This window comes from Leiobunum rupestre, chromosome 4, assembly GCF_980474605.1.
Source record: "Leiobunum rupestre chromosome 4, qqLeiRupe1.1.hap1, whole genome shotgun sequence".
In the NCBI taxonomy this organism is placed as follows: Eukaryota; Metazoa; Arthropoda; class Arachnida; order Opiliones; family Sclerosomatidae; genus Leiobunum; species Leiobunum rupestre.
This window is the reverse complement of record NC_143387.1, coordinates 49114987-49129958: the sequence shown is the minus strand read 5'-3', so window position 1 is coordinate 49129958 and position 14972 is coordinate 49114987. Positions and strand designations below refer to the sequence as shown.

General features: G+C 41.1%; 1 protein-coding gene across 1 annotated transcript; it reads right to left on the bottom strand.

The window, feature by feature from the left end:
* Positions 1-768: 768 nt before the first annotated feature.
* On the bottom strand, positions 769-5757 carry LOC149948081 (uncharacterized). Its single transcript, XM_090171011.1, has one exon. It carries the CDS (start codon positions 5755-5757, stop codon positions 769-771), a length of 4989 nt encoding a protein of 1662 aa, XP_090027137.1.
* Positions 5758-14972: the final 9215 nt, after the last annotated feature.

Below are 14972 nucleotides of genomic sequence, written 5' to 3'. Positions count from 1 at the left end.
CTTTCTTAGTTCTTGGCTGTCAGACGAACTAATACAGAACGGGGTCCTGGTGTCGGTCAAAAGTTATGACGAACTTTGCGGTTGTAATTAGTATGTTCGGTCTTCGGTCAAGAAGAGAGTTAAATTGTGTTTCGCGTTTGGAACGTGAGTGAATTGACTTAAGTGTATGAACAGTGCGTGTTTAAGACTGAAAGTGTTAAAGTAATTGTGAACTAACTCAAGTCAGATGTAAGATAAAATTGATTGTTATTATTTTTTGAATTGGAATAACCTAATTATACCCTTGAAATTATCAACTCAACCTGTGAGGCTTATTAAGTAGATTGGAAGTAATTAGTAGCGAACATATGTCAGCTGTTAATTAAGACAGAGTTTAAAATTACTGTTCGTGTCTAGTCGTAGAATTCAGCCATCCCAAAACCCTGGAACTAGCGCGACTTAAACTAGGCAGCAGCAACAGCAAAGACAAGTAACCGAAAGCAGATCTGGATGAACTCTGATCAATATTTTATTTTTCATAAATAAAGTTAGCTTTGAGTAGACTAAAAAACATATTTCAACGTTAAAAGCATATCGCCCGAAAATGAATCAATGGTTAAAAAAACACAGTAAAACGTTAAAGATTATACACAATAAATGAAGAAACGAAAAAAAAGGGTTTTTTTATCCCTTCGCGAATATTTACATCGACCGGAACTATTAACATAAGTTAATTGAATAACTAGAAGTTGAGCGTCTGAACATACTCCCGGCCTTGATGCGGTAGCGTCAAGAATCGGGTACAGCGTCTTCCTGGTCAAACGGAAGTAAACAGAGCTTCACGATCGGTCTTTTAAGCTCCCCTCTGCTGGTGCGTAAAGTGACCACCCTCGTCTGTCCGTCTCGACCTGGATGTATCTGGACGACTCGAGCAAGAGGCCAGCTGGCAGCGAAAGAGGCGTCCGATTTTACGAGTACCATGTCCCCGACTGAGATATTTCGTTGAGGAGTCATCCATTTCGGACGTTGCTGGAGTCTCGTTATATACTCCCGGAGCCAGCGCTTGTGGATGTCCTGTTTCAGCTTTTGAAGGAGTTGCCAACGATTGAGTCTCGTCATCGGAAGTTGCGAAAGATCTGGGTCGGGAACCTCTTGCAGAGACTCTCCGATGAGGAAGTGTCCTGGCGTCAATACTTGCAGATCCGTCGGGTCAGACGACATCGGAGTTAAAGGTCGAGAATTGAGGCTTCCCTCGATTTGAGTGATAACTGTTGAAAACTCTTCAAATGTAAGACGAGTTGGCCCAATGACTCTATGCATGTGGTATTTCACGGATTTTATTCCAGCCTCCCATAATCCGCCAAAGTGAGGGGCGCCAGCAGGGTTGAAATGCCACGCTATTCCTTGTGACGAAAGGTGATCCGCGACCGCTTCGTTATGGGAATCGGACTGGATTAATTTCATGAATTCCGTCAATTCTTTCGCTGCGCCGACGAAGTTCGTGCCACAGTCGCTATGAATGTCGCTGGGCTTTCCTCTCCTTGAGGTGAATCTTCGTAAAGCTGCGATAAACGCTTCTGTAGACAAGGATGAAACGAGCTCCAAATGTATCGCCCGAGTGACGAAGCAGACAAAAAGCGATATATAAGCTTTGTAAGTCGTTTTACTTCTAGGCGTAATTGGTCGTAGATTGAAAGGCCCGGCGTAATCGACGCCGGTTGTTGTAAAGGCTCGACAATATTGCAGTCTAGACTTAGGTAAGTCCCCCATCATCTGTTTCGCCATTTCTGCTCGATACCTTGTGCAAACTATGCATCTCCGAATTTGATGTCGAATTGCATCCCTCCCTCGGAGAATCCAGTAGTTTAGAGATAGAATACCATGAACCAACTGCGCTCCAGCATGCAAATGCTGGACGTGTGCTTCTTGAATCACCATTTCCGTAAATTTGTGGTGACGTGGTAGCAGAATTGGGCGTTTTACGTTGTCGGTGAAATCGCCATGTTTTAAACGACCTCCCACTCGAAGGATGCCTTCCGAATCCAACTCAGGGCGTAAACAGAGTAATTTGCTCTTCCTTGGCAACGGATTTCCTTCCTTCAATGACTCGATTTCTTCCGCAAACTCTACAGCTTGCATAACCTTGATTAGAGCAAATAACGCCGATTTCAATTCTTCAGTCGTTAATGGACCTTCCATTCGTGAAGCCGTTGATTGCGGATCGGTTCTCAGTCGGTATCGGAGTAGACTGTTATAAGCGAATCTTCGACTCCACGCGGTGATACGACGTAACCGTAAAAGTGACGAAAATCTCGTGAATGTTGAGTTACCAACAACGTGGGCCTTCGTGGCAACGATGACGATCTTCTCCTCCTCATAAACTTGATTGACCTTTGAGGTGTCCATTACCCATTTCGACGTTTTTGGAGCGGGCGTGCTCTCTGCTAACCATAACGGTCCCTTCCACCAGAGCTGATGCTTTACGAGTTCTGAAACGGAAATTCCTCTCGACGCTGCGTCGGCTGGGTTATCGGTGCCAGCTACGTGACCCCACTGCGACGCTGGGATAGTTTCTTGAATTCTCGAAACTCGATTGCCAACGAAAGTTTTCCATCGTTTTGGACACGACGATATCCAGCATAGGACAATTGTGGAATCTGTCCATGCTTTGACCCGAGTGACATCAAGTCCCAGCGATTCTTGTACTGATTCTAAGAGGTCAGCGAGTAGCAATGCGCCACATAGCTCCAGTCTTGGAATGGACATAGCTTGGTTTGCTGGAGCCACCCTTGTCTCCGATGCAAGGAGTGAAACGTTGATCTTTCCGAATTTGTCTACCATTCTCATTTTCGAAATCTCCGAAAGTAGCGTTCTCTTCGTGACGTCTTCCCCCGACTCCGGAACTTGCACCTTGAAAAGGAATTGATCTCTTCGGGTATCCCAGTAAAGACCAAGAGTTTTTACGAGAGGTTCTTCTTCCATGGCGAGGACTTCCTTAGTCTCCCGCAGCTCCACTGCAACATCCACCAGACATCCCTGGTAGTTCGAAGCGAATTTGCTGAGAGGGAGCCCAGCGCTGTCTGTCAGCTCACGAAGTTGCGATATAGCTATTCTTGTATCTTCAATCGATCCTCTTCCGCTCATAACGTCATCCATGTAGAAATCTCTCCTGAGAATCTCACCCCCCAACGGGTATTCCTTTGACCCAATGTCACCCAATTGTTGGAGGACTCGAGTGGCGAGAAACGGTGCTGATGCCGTACCGTAGGTAACCGTTCTGAGCTGGTATTCTTGAATAGGTAATTTCGGAGACGTTCGCCAAAGAATACATTGGAGGTCGCACTGGTCGGGTGCGATAAGTATCTGCCGATACATCTTCTTGATATCAGCGCTGAATGCGACTTGATGAAGTCTGAATCGCATGATGATAGTGTACAGCGTGTCTTGAACGACCGGACCAACTAGCTGAGCGTCGTTCAGCGAATTACCAGAACTTGTCTTCGACGATGCATCAAATACAACTCGAAATTTGTTAGTCTGGTTACAGTCCTTCAGCACGTAATGGTGGGGAATGAATACTCGTTCGATCGACGAAGGAACGGGTTCCACCCTAACCATGTGCCCCAGCCCTTCGTACAGCTCCATGAAGCCTTGATATAAAACCTTCAAAGCTGGACTCGATTCGAGTTTTCTCTCGATATGTAGCAATCTCCTCCGAGCCGTTTCTCGAGACAATCCGAGAGAGACTTTGGGCTTCTTCATAGGCATTCGAACCACGAATCGTCCAGATTCGTCTCTGTAGTGGTTTGTCTGGAAATCTTCCTCGCATTCTTTCTCGGCATGGGTAAGAATTGGTTTTTTCGGAACCTGCTCCACCGCCCAAAACCGATTTAGGTTTTCGTCCAACGAGATGGCGTGATGGACTTGAATTTTGGGCTGCTCTACTCCAATTGGACCTGCGACGAGCCATCCCAGTTTAGAATTGATAGCATCCGGAGACTCGGAATTTGATCTTCGGTTGCCGTCGAGTAGAAGTTTATAAAATATGTCGGCACCCAGAAGGATATCCACGTCGGCCGGTACATTAAATGCTGGATCCGCTAGCTGAAGATTCTTTAGATGATTCCAGTTAGTTGCGTCATATCTTCTGACCGGAAGTTGACACGTTATCTTCTGGAGAACGTAGGCGCTTACATGAAATTTCTCTATCGTCTTAGCATCGATATGCGACTTGAAATGTATTTGAGTGAGGCCTCTCGTTTTGCCGAGTTGAGCTGAGCCTAGGCCAACGACCTCCGTATCGACCATCTCCCGTCCTAAACCCAGTTGTCCGATGCATGCTTCGGAGATGCATGACACTGTCGATCCGCCGTCTAGGAGCGCGCGGAATTGAAGACATCCACCGGAAACCGTCTTCACCCTTATCACGGCGGTGGCTAGCATGGCGTCGTATTTAGAATGAACGACTTCTTGAACATGGAAATTTTGATTTTGAAGTTGACTTATCTGGTGGTTACCAGACTGTTGACTTTGGATCGTTTGCTGGTTTCCAGGCTGAAGGTCACCAGTCGATTGACCTCCCCTGGACTGTCGACTACCGGATCTCTGATTTAGGCTATCCGAATGGAGAAGGGAGTGATGTCGTTGTCCACAAGTCTTACAACCCCTTTCAAGTGGACAATCTTTTACTCGATGACCGGAACGAAGACAGTTGAAACAGACCTTCGCTTCCTGTGCCGAGAACTGCCGGTCTGCGATTTTCAAACCGTAAAATTTTGGGCATTTGAAATTGCAATGCGCTCCGGAACAAAATGAACAACTTCCGTCTGCAGGCATTATTCCCGTTCTGGCGTGCAGATTGACCGATTTCTTTAGATGCTCTCTAGGTTGTTGACTTAGACCTGACGACGAAGCGGCTAACGATCGTGCTCTCTGTTCGATAAATTCCAGAAGCGTCTTTGACGTGGGTATCTCGGTATCTTTTAGGCTTAGCTCCCACTGTTCCTTAGAAGTAGGATCCAACTTCTGCGTCAGATGATAAACCAGAAGGGCATCCCACTTATTCGCTATACTGAGCGTGTCCAAAGCTCTCGTACACTCCATTGTCATGTCCACGATGGATCGCAGCGCCGTTGAATTCCCGCTCGAAATTGCCGGGAGTGCAATGAAACGCTTCATTATGGAAGAATAAAGTTCTCTTTTATTTTCGTACCTCTTCGTAACAGTGTCCCACGCTATGCCGTAGTTGATGTCCGAAATAGGGAGCGATTTGATTAACTTGGCGGCATTTCCCGTTAGACTTGACTTCAGGTACGTAAGCTTCTGCGCATTCGACAAGTCCTTGTTATAATGGATAGCTGTTTGGAACATATCCCGGAACGACATCCATTCGTGCACCTCCCCTGAAAAAGTAGGGAGGTTGATCTTCGGCAACTTGATTTCCGAATGAGACGTCGGAACCGAAAACTGCGAAGTAGGAGTTGGAGCGAACGTTGCCTTGATGGCTTCCAATCCGCATCTGACATCCGTGTAGACAGTGAACAGTCTGTCCCATTCGGTATTATGATCCAAAGCCTTGTCGGAATCTAGCGGAATGATCTTGAGATGCGCGTCATCAATCATTTGCCAAGACTTATCTGCTTCGCTGATGAAGAACTCCACTTGTTGCAGGTTTAGCGATATCTTTGAATGACTCTGAACTCTTCTGCCCATATTGTTCAGACCCAATTCGCCCTTAGATCTTTCGGCGATGGCTTTGTCCAAAGCAGTGACCGGCATTGCGAACGAAATTTGCTTCCGATCCGAGAAGACGAATGATCCGAAGGTGTGAACCCAGCGACTAGAATCCACGTAAAACAACCGGCTTAGAGATCCGGCTCGACGGACCAAAATGTTCGTGTCTAGTCGTAGAATTCAGCCATCCCAAAACCCTGGAACTAGCGCGACTTAAACTAGGCAGCAGCAACAGCAAAGACAAGTAACCGAAAGCAGATCTGGATGAACTCTGATCAATATTTTATTTTTCATAAATAAAGTTAGCTTTGAGTAGACTAAAAAACATATTTCAACGTTAAAAGCATATCGCCCGAAAATGAATCAATGGTTAAAAAAACACAGTAAAACGTTAAAGATTATACACAATAAATGAAGAAACGAAAAAAAAGGGTTTTTTTTTATCCCTTCGCGAATATTTACATCGACCGGAACTATTAACATAAGTTAATTGAATAACTAGAAGTTGAGCGTCTGAACAATTACTCAGTATAATTTATGATAATTACTTTTAGTAAGTGTTTTGGTTTATGTTTCAATCACGATGAACTAAGACAAATCTAATCTAGTCTTAGACACTTGAGTACCAGTTCTGTATAATTACGTAGAAGGGATATTGTTGGTTTATTGATGAAAGTTAAAAATCTAGAACGTTCCAGAGACTGTTCTGAATAAAAATAAACATTTATAATTTTACATAATTCAGGTTGCAATTTCATTTTCTAATCACTCGCCCACGACATTACAGTTCTGGCAATCCCGAACCAAATAAATTTTCGAGATAACGGCGACGGGAAATTAATCTCGTAAATTTATCGCGCGGCCCTAGGGAATATTCTTTTAACAAAATTTCGATAATCTATCGTTTAATTAAAATCGGCCCGATTCCGTTAAAATTATAAACCAAAAAGCGAACGGTCGTTATAATACCCTCTGTAGATATTTCTTTCATTAAAATTTGCTTCGTATTATATTCAACTGATAAACTTGTACTGTAAAAAGGGTGTAATTCAATTGTGCATTGTTATAGTACGTCTAACTCACTGATGTAACTACTTAACTTATGATATTCTGAATAAATTAAAATTGGTCGTTTCGTCTCAATTATTTTAATTATAATTAAAATTTTATACCGGGCGGGATAGAACTGGGATAGCATTTTTAACAAATCACTCTAAATTGCGGACATATATCTTTAAGGGTTATCTCGAGAAATTAATACCACTAGGGACAATTCTTCCGAGGAGAGGTTTATTTTGGCTTGCCAACTTGTTAATTATTTCCAATGAAGAAACTAAACACTTAAATTAACTTTTATTTTCCCCTAGACAACTGATTTATTATTTTTTAACTATTATGCTTCCCCTAAATAACTACTCTTGTATAAAAAGTGTCTCAGTGTGATGTTCATTGGCAAGCTCTTAACGCCCGGGAGGTAGACATTCCCCCCGGAGAGATGCCTGAAAGACACCCAGTTAAAGCTTATTCAAACAATAAATATAACTACGTTCGTTTTCACTCTCTGTACCTGGTATATCTTTTTATCGATGTATTAAAATATAACTACCAAAACAAGAAAGATACAGATAAGGAACGTCGCAGATAAAACCCCTCAAAGAAAGATAGATACCAAAGGGCAATAATTTAGATACATAAGAAATATTCTTTGCAAACATATACGGGGAAAAAGGTATGTGTAAGAGTTCTTTATTTATCTGTGTTCGTCTGAAAATAGGTAGTATCTTTTACCCACAATTGTATATTGTACTTAAAAAAAAGTACCTAAAAAAAGTACCTAAAAACGTAGCTAGATCCGTATCTAGATATCGTGTATCTCGATATCGCTGAACACTGTTCTGCGTAATAGTAAAATAGAATATAGTTTAATCAAAGGTATATAATACATTTCTACGAAATAAGTATTGGTCTAACACAAAAATGACGCATGTACCTTCGCACTCTGTAAAGTTTTAAATTTTAATTGTGGTCTAATTTTCTGCCAAAACCGGGGAAATATACACAGCGTCACAGCTTAAAATTAATGCGGTTTTTTATTCCGTTTGGTAATATGAAACCATTACAATTACAGCGATATCTCCAGATTTCTATAGTCATAATTTCATTATATATTTGGTTAAAATGTTAGGTTGAACGGATTTGCGCCCCTAGCTGAGGAAACACATGGACGTTTACGATTAACTCTATTATAGATAAAATAACCTAAGCTTTCGGCCCGCGGATAGAAACCTCATTTAATTTACTTTATCTGTAATGGATTTAGATTCAATTTAATTGGCAATTTATTTCGTCCAAAACATATTGAAAAACCTACAGTGGCTTGTGAAGGTTCATGTATCAAGCGAATAACATTAGCGGTATTCAGAGATAGTCTTCTAAACTTTTGGATTTATTATAATTCTTAAAAGCGAGCATAACCCAGGCCTGGCAAAGAAAGTCAAGCTTATAAACAAATGCGCAGCGGCTTAGAGTAGGGCTAGGCGCCCACCAACTCTCCGTATCGTACCCGTCCTGCCTTCTACAAACCATTGTCTCCATAAGAAGATAAGGCTTATGGAAGGCTGGACGTAGACGATACAGAGACTAAAGTCAGGCGTAAATCGCCTACGGCCGTCGGGCGGTCATCCCTCGCTCACGCCTCAAATTCAGAAAAAGGTTATACTCCCGTTAAAGATATATTTTGGCTTTTGAACAATAATTACCATCGTCAGTTGAGCCACTACTACTTTGGATAACTGCAGCTCTGGTTTTCTTTTTCTTTGGTTCTATATGATCTTGCGCTTCAACTTCAGTGGTTGACCCAATATCGGTGTATTTTTCCCCTTCGATTTCTTTGGCCTTCGCTTTTTTTAAGTCATCTGAAAATAAGAAAAACATTAAAAGTATAACTATTTTAAAATAATGTGTAATGTGTTACCTGTTTTATATAAAATTCTGATCACACATATATAAAATTTTCAAAATTATTAAAAAAAATGAAGGTAAATTTTGTTCTATTATCTGATATTGTACTATAAACCAAGGCCTAACAAGTTTTTTTTCTCTTTTATAAATTAAAATTATTAATTGAATCCCTTTTACAATTTTTATAACATCAGTACTTTTTCATTATGAACAATTCTAACTATGTCAATGGCGAAACTATATAATACCGTCTTTAAAACATGATTTTGATTGTAACAAATTTGCCATTCAAACCAAGGTTCTAACAAGCGGCACTATTCAAATCTCTAAGGGTTTGTTCGACCTTGGTTTTATAAAATCAAGATCAAATATTCACAACACCCTTGGAAATAACTCTCTTTTTCGTCGCTAGAGTAAAGTAAAACGTAGGCCCCTACCAAAAACGCAGTGCATGCTGGGAGGGCTTAGGCCGAATTGATGGGGGAAGAGACTCAATGCTACAGATATGGTAATTTCCTCTCCAGTAAACTTCTCTACTCCAAGGTGCCTCGCGATCACATGATTTCATTTCCATGGTAACCTTTTCAATAGCGCAAGGACTATAAGCATTTTTGCATTTTTGGGTCCGCTCAATGTATGTTCCGCGTGAAACAAGGTCTCATTGAATTATTTTCAATGGAAATATTATACAGAGGCATACTTATGAGGAATTATGTTATCTATGATATTAAATATAAAGAATAAAGCATCATCATTACAGATATGAATTACAATTTGGTCAGTATTACAAATGAAAGTTCAGTTTAAAAAAATTTCACATTATATTTTTTTTTAATTGCACTCACCAATTATGAATTAAGGGAACAGAAATACCAGATGAATCGCAATTAAAATCGGGCAAAAAATAAAGTTTTTTGTCAAATGAGTCAACGGCCATGCTTTTAAATCTGATAATTCCGATACTTTAACAAGTTGGCAAGCCAAAATATACCTCTCCTCGGAAGAATTGTCCCTAGTTGTATTAATTTATCGAGATGACCCTTAATGATATATCTCCGCAATTCAGAGTTATTTACTGAAAACGTAATCCTGGTTCGATCCCACCCGGTATAAAATTTTAATTATAATAAAAATAATTGAGACGAAACAACCGAAATTAATTTATTCAGAATATTATAAACTAAGTAGTTACAACAGTGAGTTAGACGTACTAAAACAATACACACGTATCCCCCCGTTGGCGTGGCCGTTACACATATTTCGCCCTGATTAATCAGTTATTGTGTGTGTGCTAGTGTCTAAGGCCTCGGGTCGACACCGATGTGTGGATGTCAAAAAAAGCGTCTACAGTTTCATTGAGTAGGAGTGAGCAGAGGCCCAGCTAGGCTACGTCAATTTCGTTAAATCGTCAATACGTTTTTAGCAAAAATATATATAAATGATTAAGATATTTCAATTCAGTTTTTGTTTTCTGTGTTTTTAAAATGCCTCGGAAAAAAACGGAAGAGCAGAAGACGCTTTTGTCTCTAGAGCCTAAAAATAAAACTATAATTATTAATTAAAAATTCAAAGCTTCCTTAAGCCTTCCCGTTTCGTCGAATTTAAAGAAATCGTCATCTTCGTACTTATCTATTAATTTCAATAATTTAAGTTGATTTACACTCCTTTTGATCGTTCAGTTTCTAATTGCGCGAAAAAACGTTCCGCCGCGTCGAAGTACCTTCCCCTCCTCTCCACCTAGAATGGGGGGGGACGAAACTTGGGTCTGACTGGGGGATCCTCATTTTTCAGGAGACGCTGAATAACGTGGAAACTGAATAACGTGCATCCTGATTTACGTGGAAAATGACAGCGACTTGAATAACGTGGAAAATGACAGCGACTTGAATAACGTGGAAACTGAATAACGTGCATCCTGATTTACGTGGAAAATGACAGCGACTTGAATAACGTGGAAAATGACAGCGACTTGAATAACGTGGAAACTGAATAACGTGCATCCTGATTTATTTAGTGAAAAATGTATTATTGCTTCTTCTCTTTTCTCGAAATTCTTTTTATTTGATAAATATAGGGCCTATTTATGCATTAGGCTAGAATGGGGATATAGCCCCAGGGCGGTAATCGCTTAATGGTGGCTGTTGCTTCAATATTGCACCGAAAAGACTTACGATTTTGTATAAATAAAAGGGTGGCAGATATTTTGGCAGCAAAAGTTTAAAGACGGCCCTGACTATAGTTTTAAAACAAAAATAAATAAATTTTATAAAATAGTAAGATTTGCTATCACAAAGAAATATACATTAAATCGTTATCTGCGCAGTGGGGAAGAGATAATTTTCCTCCCTACTCCCCTAGTGTTAAGATCCTAGCTAGTGGCAATGGCTGGAAATCCGAAACTACTCCTTCTGTGTAGTTTGCAGAATCCCCTTCTCTCTTGTTTCCCTTACGATACCGCGTCGAGGGCTAAATTGTACCCATCATAGTATTTACATAAATTGCCCGGTAACACTGCCACTATTATCACAGTACATTTTCACCCTAAGCAAAGAAAACCACGCACTGTAGATTTAAGAGGACGGGAGAGGGGCCAAGTTTTTAGCACCCGTTAACCGATCAGAATAGTAGGGATCGCCAAAGGTCGTTTGAGCAAAACCAAAATGGCACGTTTTTTTAATCACAAAAAGTGGAAGATAACGTTAGAGAAAAAATAATTTTGCTCAAAGGCTGGTTTATATTTTTAATGCTTCAATTTTTTCAAGATCACGTGGTGCACTCGACCTTAATGGACTCCCGGTGAGTCTCAGGAGCTAATTAAAGCACTGGGAGATAAATTTTGTACTGTGGAACGCTAGCGCTTTCCGGTCCCCTTAAATCTACCGTCCATGAGAAAACATTAAGAACTCACCACCTCAGCTGTATGGATTTCTTAATCGCATTGACTTTTAGCGCCATCTACTATGAAACGTATTATGAAGTACTGTATGTAATTTATTTTTTCCGCGTTTATACAATTTTAAATAAAAACTACTTTATGGCACAACCATACATATTAACTAGGTGATTTAATATTTCAAAGAGCTACAAAATTGGAAACGGGACAACGCTTGTATAATAATAATAAGCTAGACTAATATCCAATTAAGTCACCACTACAGGCCTAAGTCATAAGGCCTATTACCAATAGCCGGGTTATATTTCGTTGGAGGGTGGTGGTCAGCCCTTCATGCCAGGCGAGCTAACCGTCAGCTCCATAAATTTACTATATTACCTTTAACCTCAGCAAGATTTTATTGGAAGGGAAACCGAAAATATCGGGGAAAACCCCTCTTACCAGTGGGGAGATAACTTCCACACTCCACACACAAGGAGTGGTTCCAAATTTTCACCTACTGCCAAAAGATATGAACGAACATGGCTCCTTTTGCTTCGAGGTAAATGTGCTAAGCACCCCACCTAGATCGTAACTATTGTCTATCGTAACGTTTCCCGCCGGACATTCAGGAATAAAAGCGCTCCAAGGAACTTCGTTACAATCATCAGCATATCTTTCCATTCGTCATAGACAAGGCCACAATAAGCGAATTTAGCCCTCGACGCGGTATCGTAAGGGAAACAAGAGAGAAGGGGATTCTGCAAACTACACAGAAGGAGTAGTTCCGGATTTCCAGCCATTGCCACTAGCTAGGATCTTAACACTAGGGGAGTAGGGAGGAAAATTATATCTTCCCCACTGCGCAGATAACGATTTAATGTATATTTCTTTGTGATAGCAAATCTTACTATTTTATAAAATTTATTTATTTTTGTTTTAAAACTATAGTCAGGGCCGTCTTTAAACTTTTGCTGCCAAAATATCTGCCACCCTTTTATTTATACAAAATCGTAAGTCTTTTCGGTGCAATATTGAAGCAACAGCCACCATTAAGCGATTACCGCCCTGGGGCTATATCCCCATTCTAGCCTAATGCATAAATAGGCCCTATATTTATCAAATAAAAAGAATTTCGAGAAAAGAGAAGAAGCAATAATACATTTTTCACTAAATAAATCAGGAAGTGAAACAATTTGTACGATTGTGCCTTACTTGTTTAAATGGAAAACGACGCCTTTAAAGGGCAACGCAAGTGAGCTGGCATTTGTGTGAATATGTATGCAAAGTGCGAAATTTACGGTAAACTCTGCGTGGTCTCGCCAGTAATGAGGGGGGGGGGGGGGTGTAGGGGTTTAAAAAGCACGTTACTTTTTCTTTATTTTGCCACAGAGCTTGCGTTGCCCTTTAAAATTCAGTCAGTGGCGACAAGGGGAAAAATTTCCACGTTATTCAGTTTCCACGCTATTCAGTTTCCACGTTATTCAGTTTCCACGTTGTTCAGTTTCCACGTTGTTCAGTTTCCACGTTGTTCAGTTTCCACGTTGTTCAGTTTCCACGTTGTTCAGTTTCCACGTTATTCAGTTTCCACGTTATTCACTTTCCACGCTATTCAGTTTCCACGCTATTCAGTTTCCACGTTATTCAGTTTCCACGTTATTCAAGTCGCTGTCATTTTCCACGTAAATCAGGATGCACGTTATTCAGTTTCCACGTTATTCAGCGTCTCCTGAAAAATGAGGATGCCCCAGTCAGACCCAAGTTTCGTCCCCCCCATTCTGGGTGGAGAGGAGGGGAAGGTACTTCGACGCGGCGGAACGTTTTTTCGCGCAATTACACAAAAGGTACATGCGATAATGCGTAAATTGACTCGGGGAACAGATAGTGGAATGTTTTGGTTTGCGAGATAACCACGCGGTATCCGACCTATAGTAGTCTAGATTATCTTTGATCTGACGGTGTTTAATAAGCCAAGGGTTAGCAAGTTTGTAGAAACTGAACGATCAAAATGAGTGTAAATCAACTTAAATTATTGAAATTAATAGATAAGTACGAAGATGACGATTTCTTTAAATTCGACGAAACGGGAAGGCTTAAGGAAGCTTTGAATTTTTAATTAATAATTATAGGTTTATTTTTAGGCTCTAGAGACAAAAGCGTCTTCTGCTCTTCCGTTTTTTTCCGAGGCATTTTAAAAACACAGAAAACAAAAACTGAATTGAAATATCTTAATCATTTATATATATTTTTGCTAAAAACGTATTGACGATTTAACGAAATTGACGTAGCCTAGCTGGGCCTCTGCTCACTCCTACTCAATGAAACTGTAGACGCTTTTTTTTGATATCCAGACATCGGTGTCGACCCGAGGCCTTAGACACCAGCACACACACAATAACTGATTAATCAGGGCGAGATATGTGTAACGGCCACGCCAACGGGGGGATACGTGGGGACAGGGGTGGGGACAGGGGTGGGGACAGGGGTGGGGACAGGGGTGGGGACACCCTTGGCGGAAGTATGCCGAACACCCGTTGGGTGATTGGTGGTCGTCCTCACACGGCCATCCACAAACTCTGTCTCCCGGACGCCTGGGATTACAGGAGTGAGCCACTACTCCCGGCCAACTGCAGACGCTTTTCAAAACGCAGACAATTTTGAGAATTTCTCCACTAGGGCTGCTAGTGTCGCGAAACTGCTTTTCCGTTGGGGATTGACGTCGCGTTGACGTTCTAATGAGGTGTTCTAGCTCGAAGGTTATTGGTAGTTGCATATGTAACATAATTACTCATAAATATGCCACTAGCTCTATTTCTTCACTAACGGTTTGTTTCACAGATATTGCGTCATCCGTACCCTACGTAATATTTGACGTCATTGAATCTCAAATGCCGATAATGCCTTCGCCCAATTAACTCTACGTCTGATCACGGCCAACTTTGATTTCTCGCGCATCTCTCGCGCTACAGCGGCCATCTCATTCGTTGACGTTTCTGTGTTAACCTATGAGCAAAAGATGTGTATGACGTCAGCGCCCCTAGCAGATTATTATTTTTAGAATAGCTTTTACATTGAATTCAATATAACAACCGAGCGTGGCGCTGACCTCCTACACATTATAGTACAGTTTATAGGGGGAAAATCCTTGCTCGCGGAATTTCGACGAATGTGTTGGCCGTAGTAGCGCGAACAGCGCCTGATCAAAGTTGGCCGTGGTCTGATAAACCGGTTTGAACAACCAAGGCTTAGGAGCTAAAATGAACTACAATACAGTGTCAAGTTCTGTTAATGTAATTAATTTGCAAGTTAATGAAGTTCTCGGAGACTCACGTTCTAAATTAAATTTGCATTGTCAAATAAAAGAAGCAGGTTTATTGAAAAAAATAGTTGAAATTCAGGTTGAGCTTTTCTGGCGGATCTACAAGGT

What these genes read in the sequence shown, in the direction of transcription:
- LOC149948081 (XM_090171011.1), bottom strand. Translation starts at nt 5,757, where the DNA reads ATGCCGGTCACTGCTTTGGACAAAGCCATCGCCGAAAGATCTAAGGGC.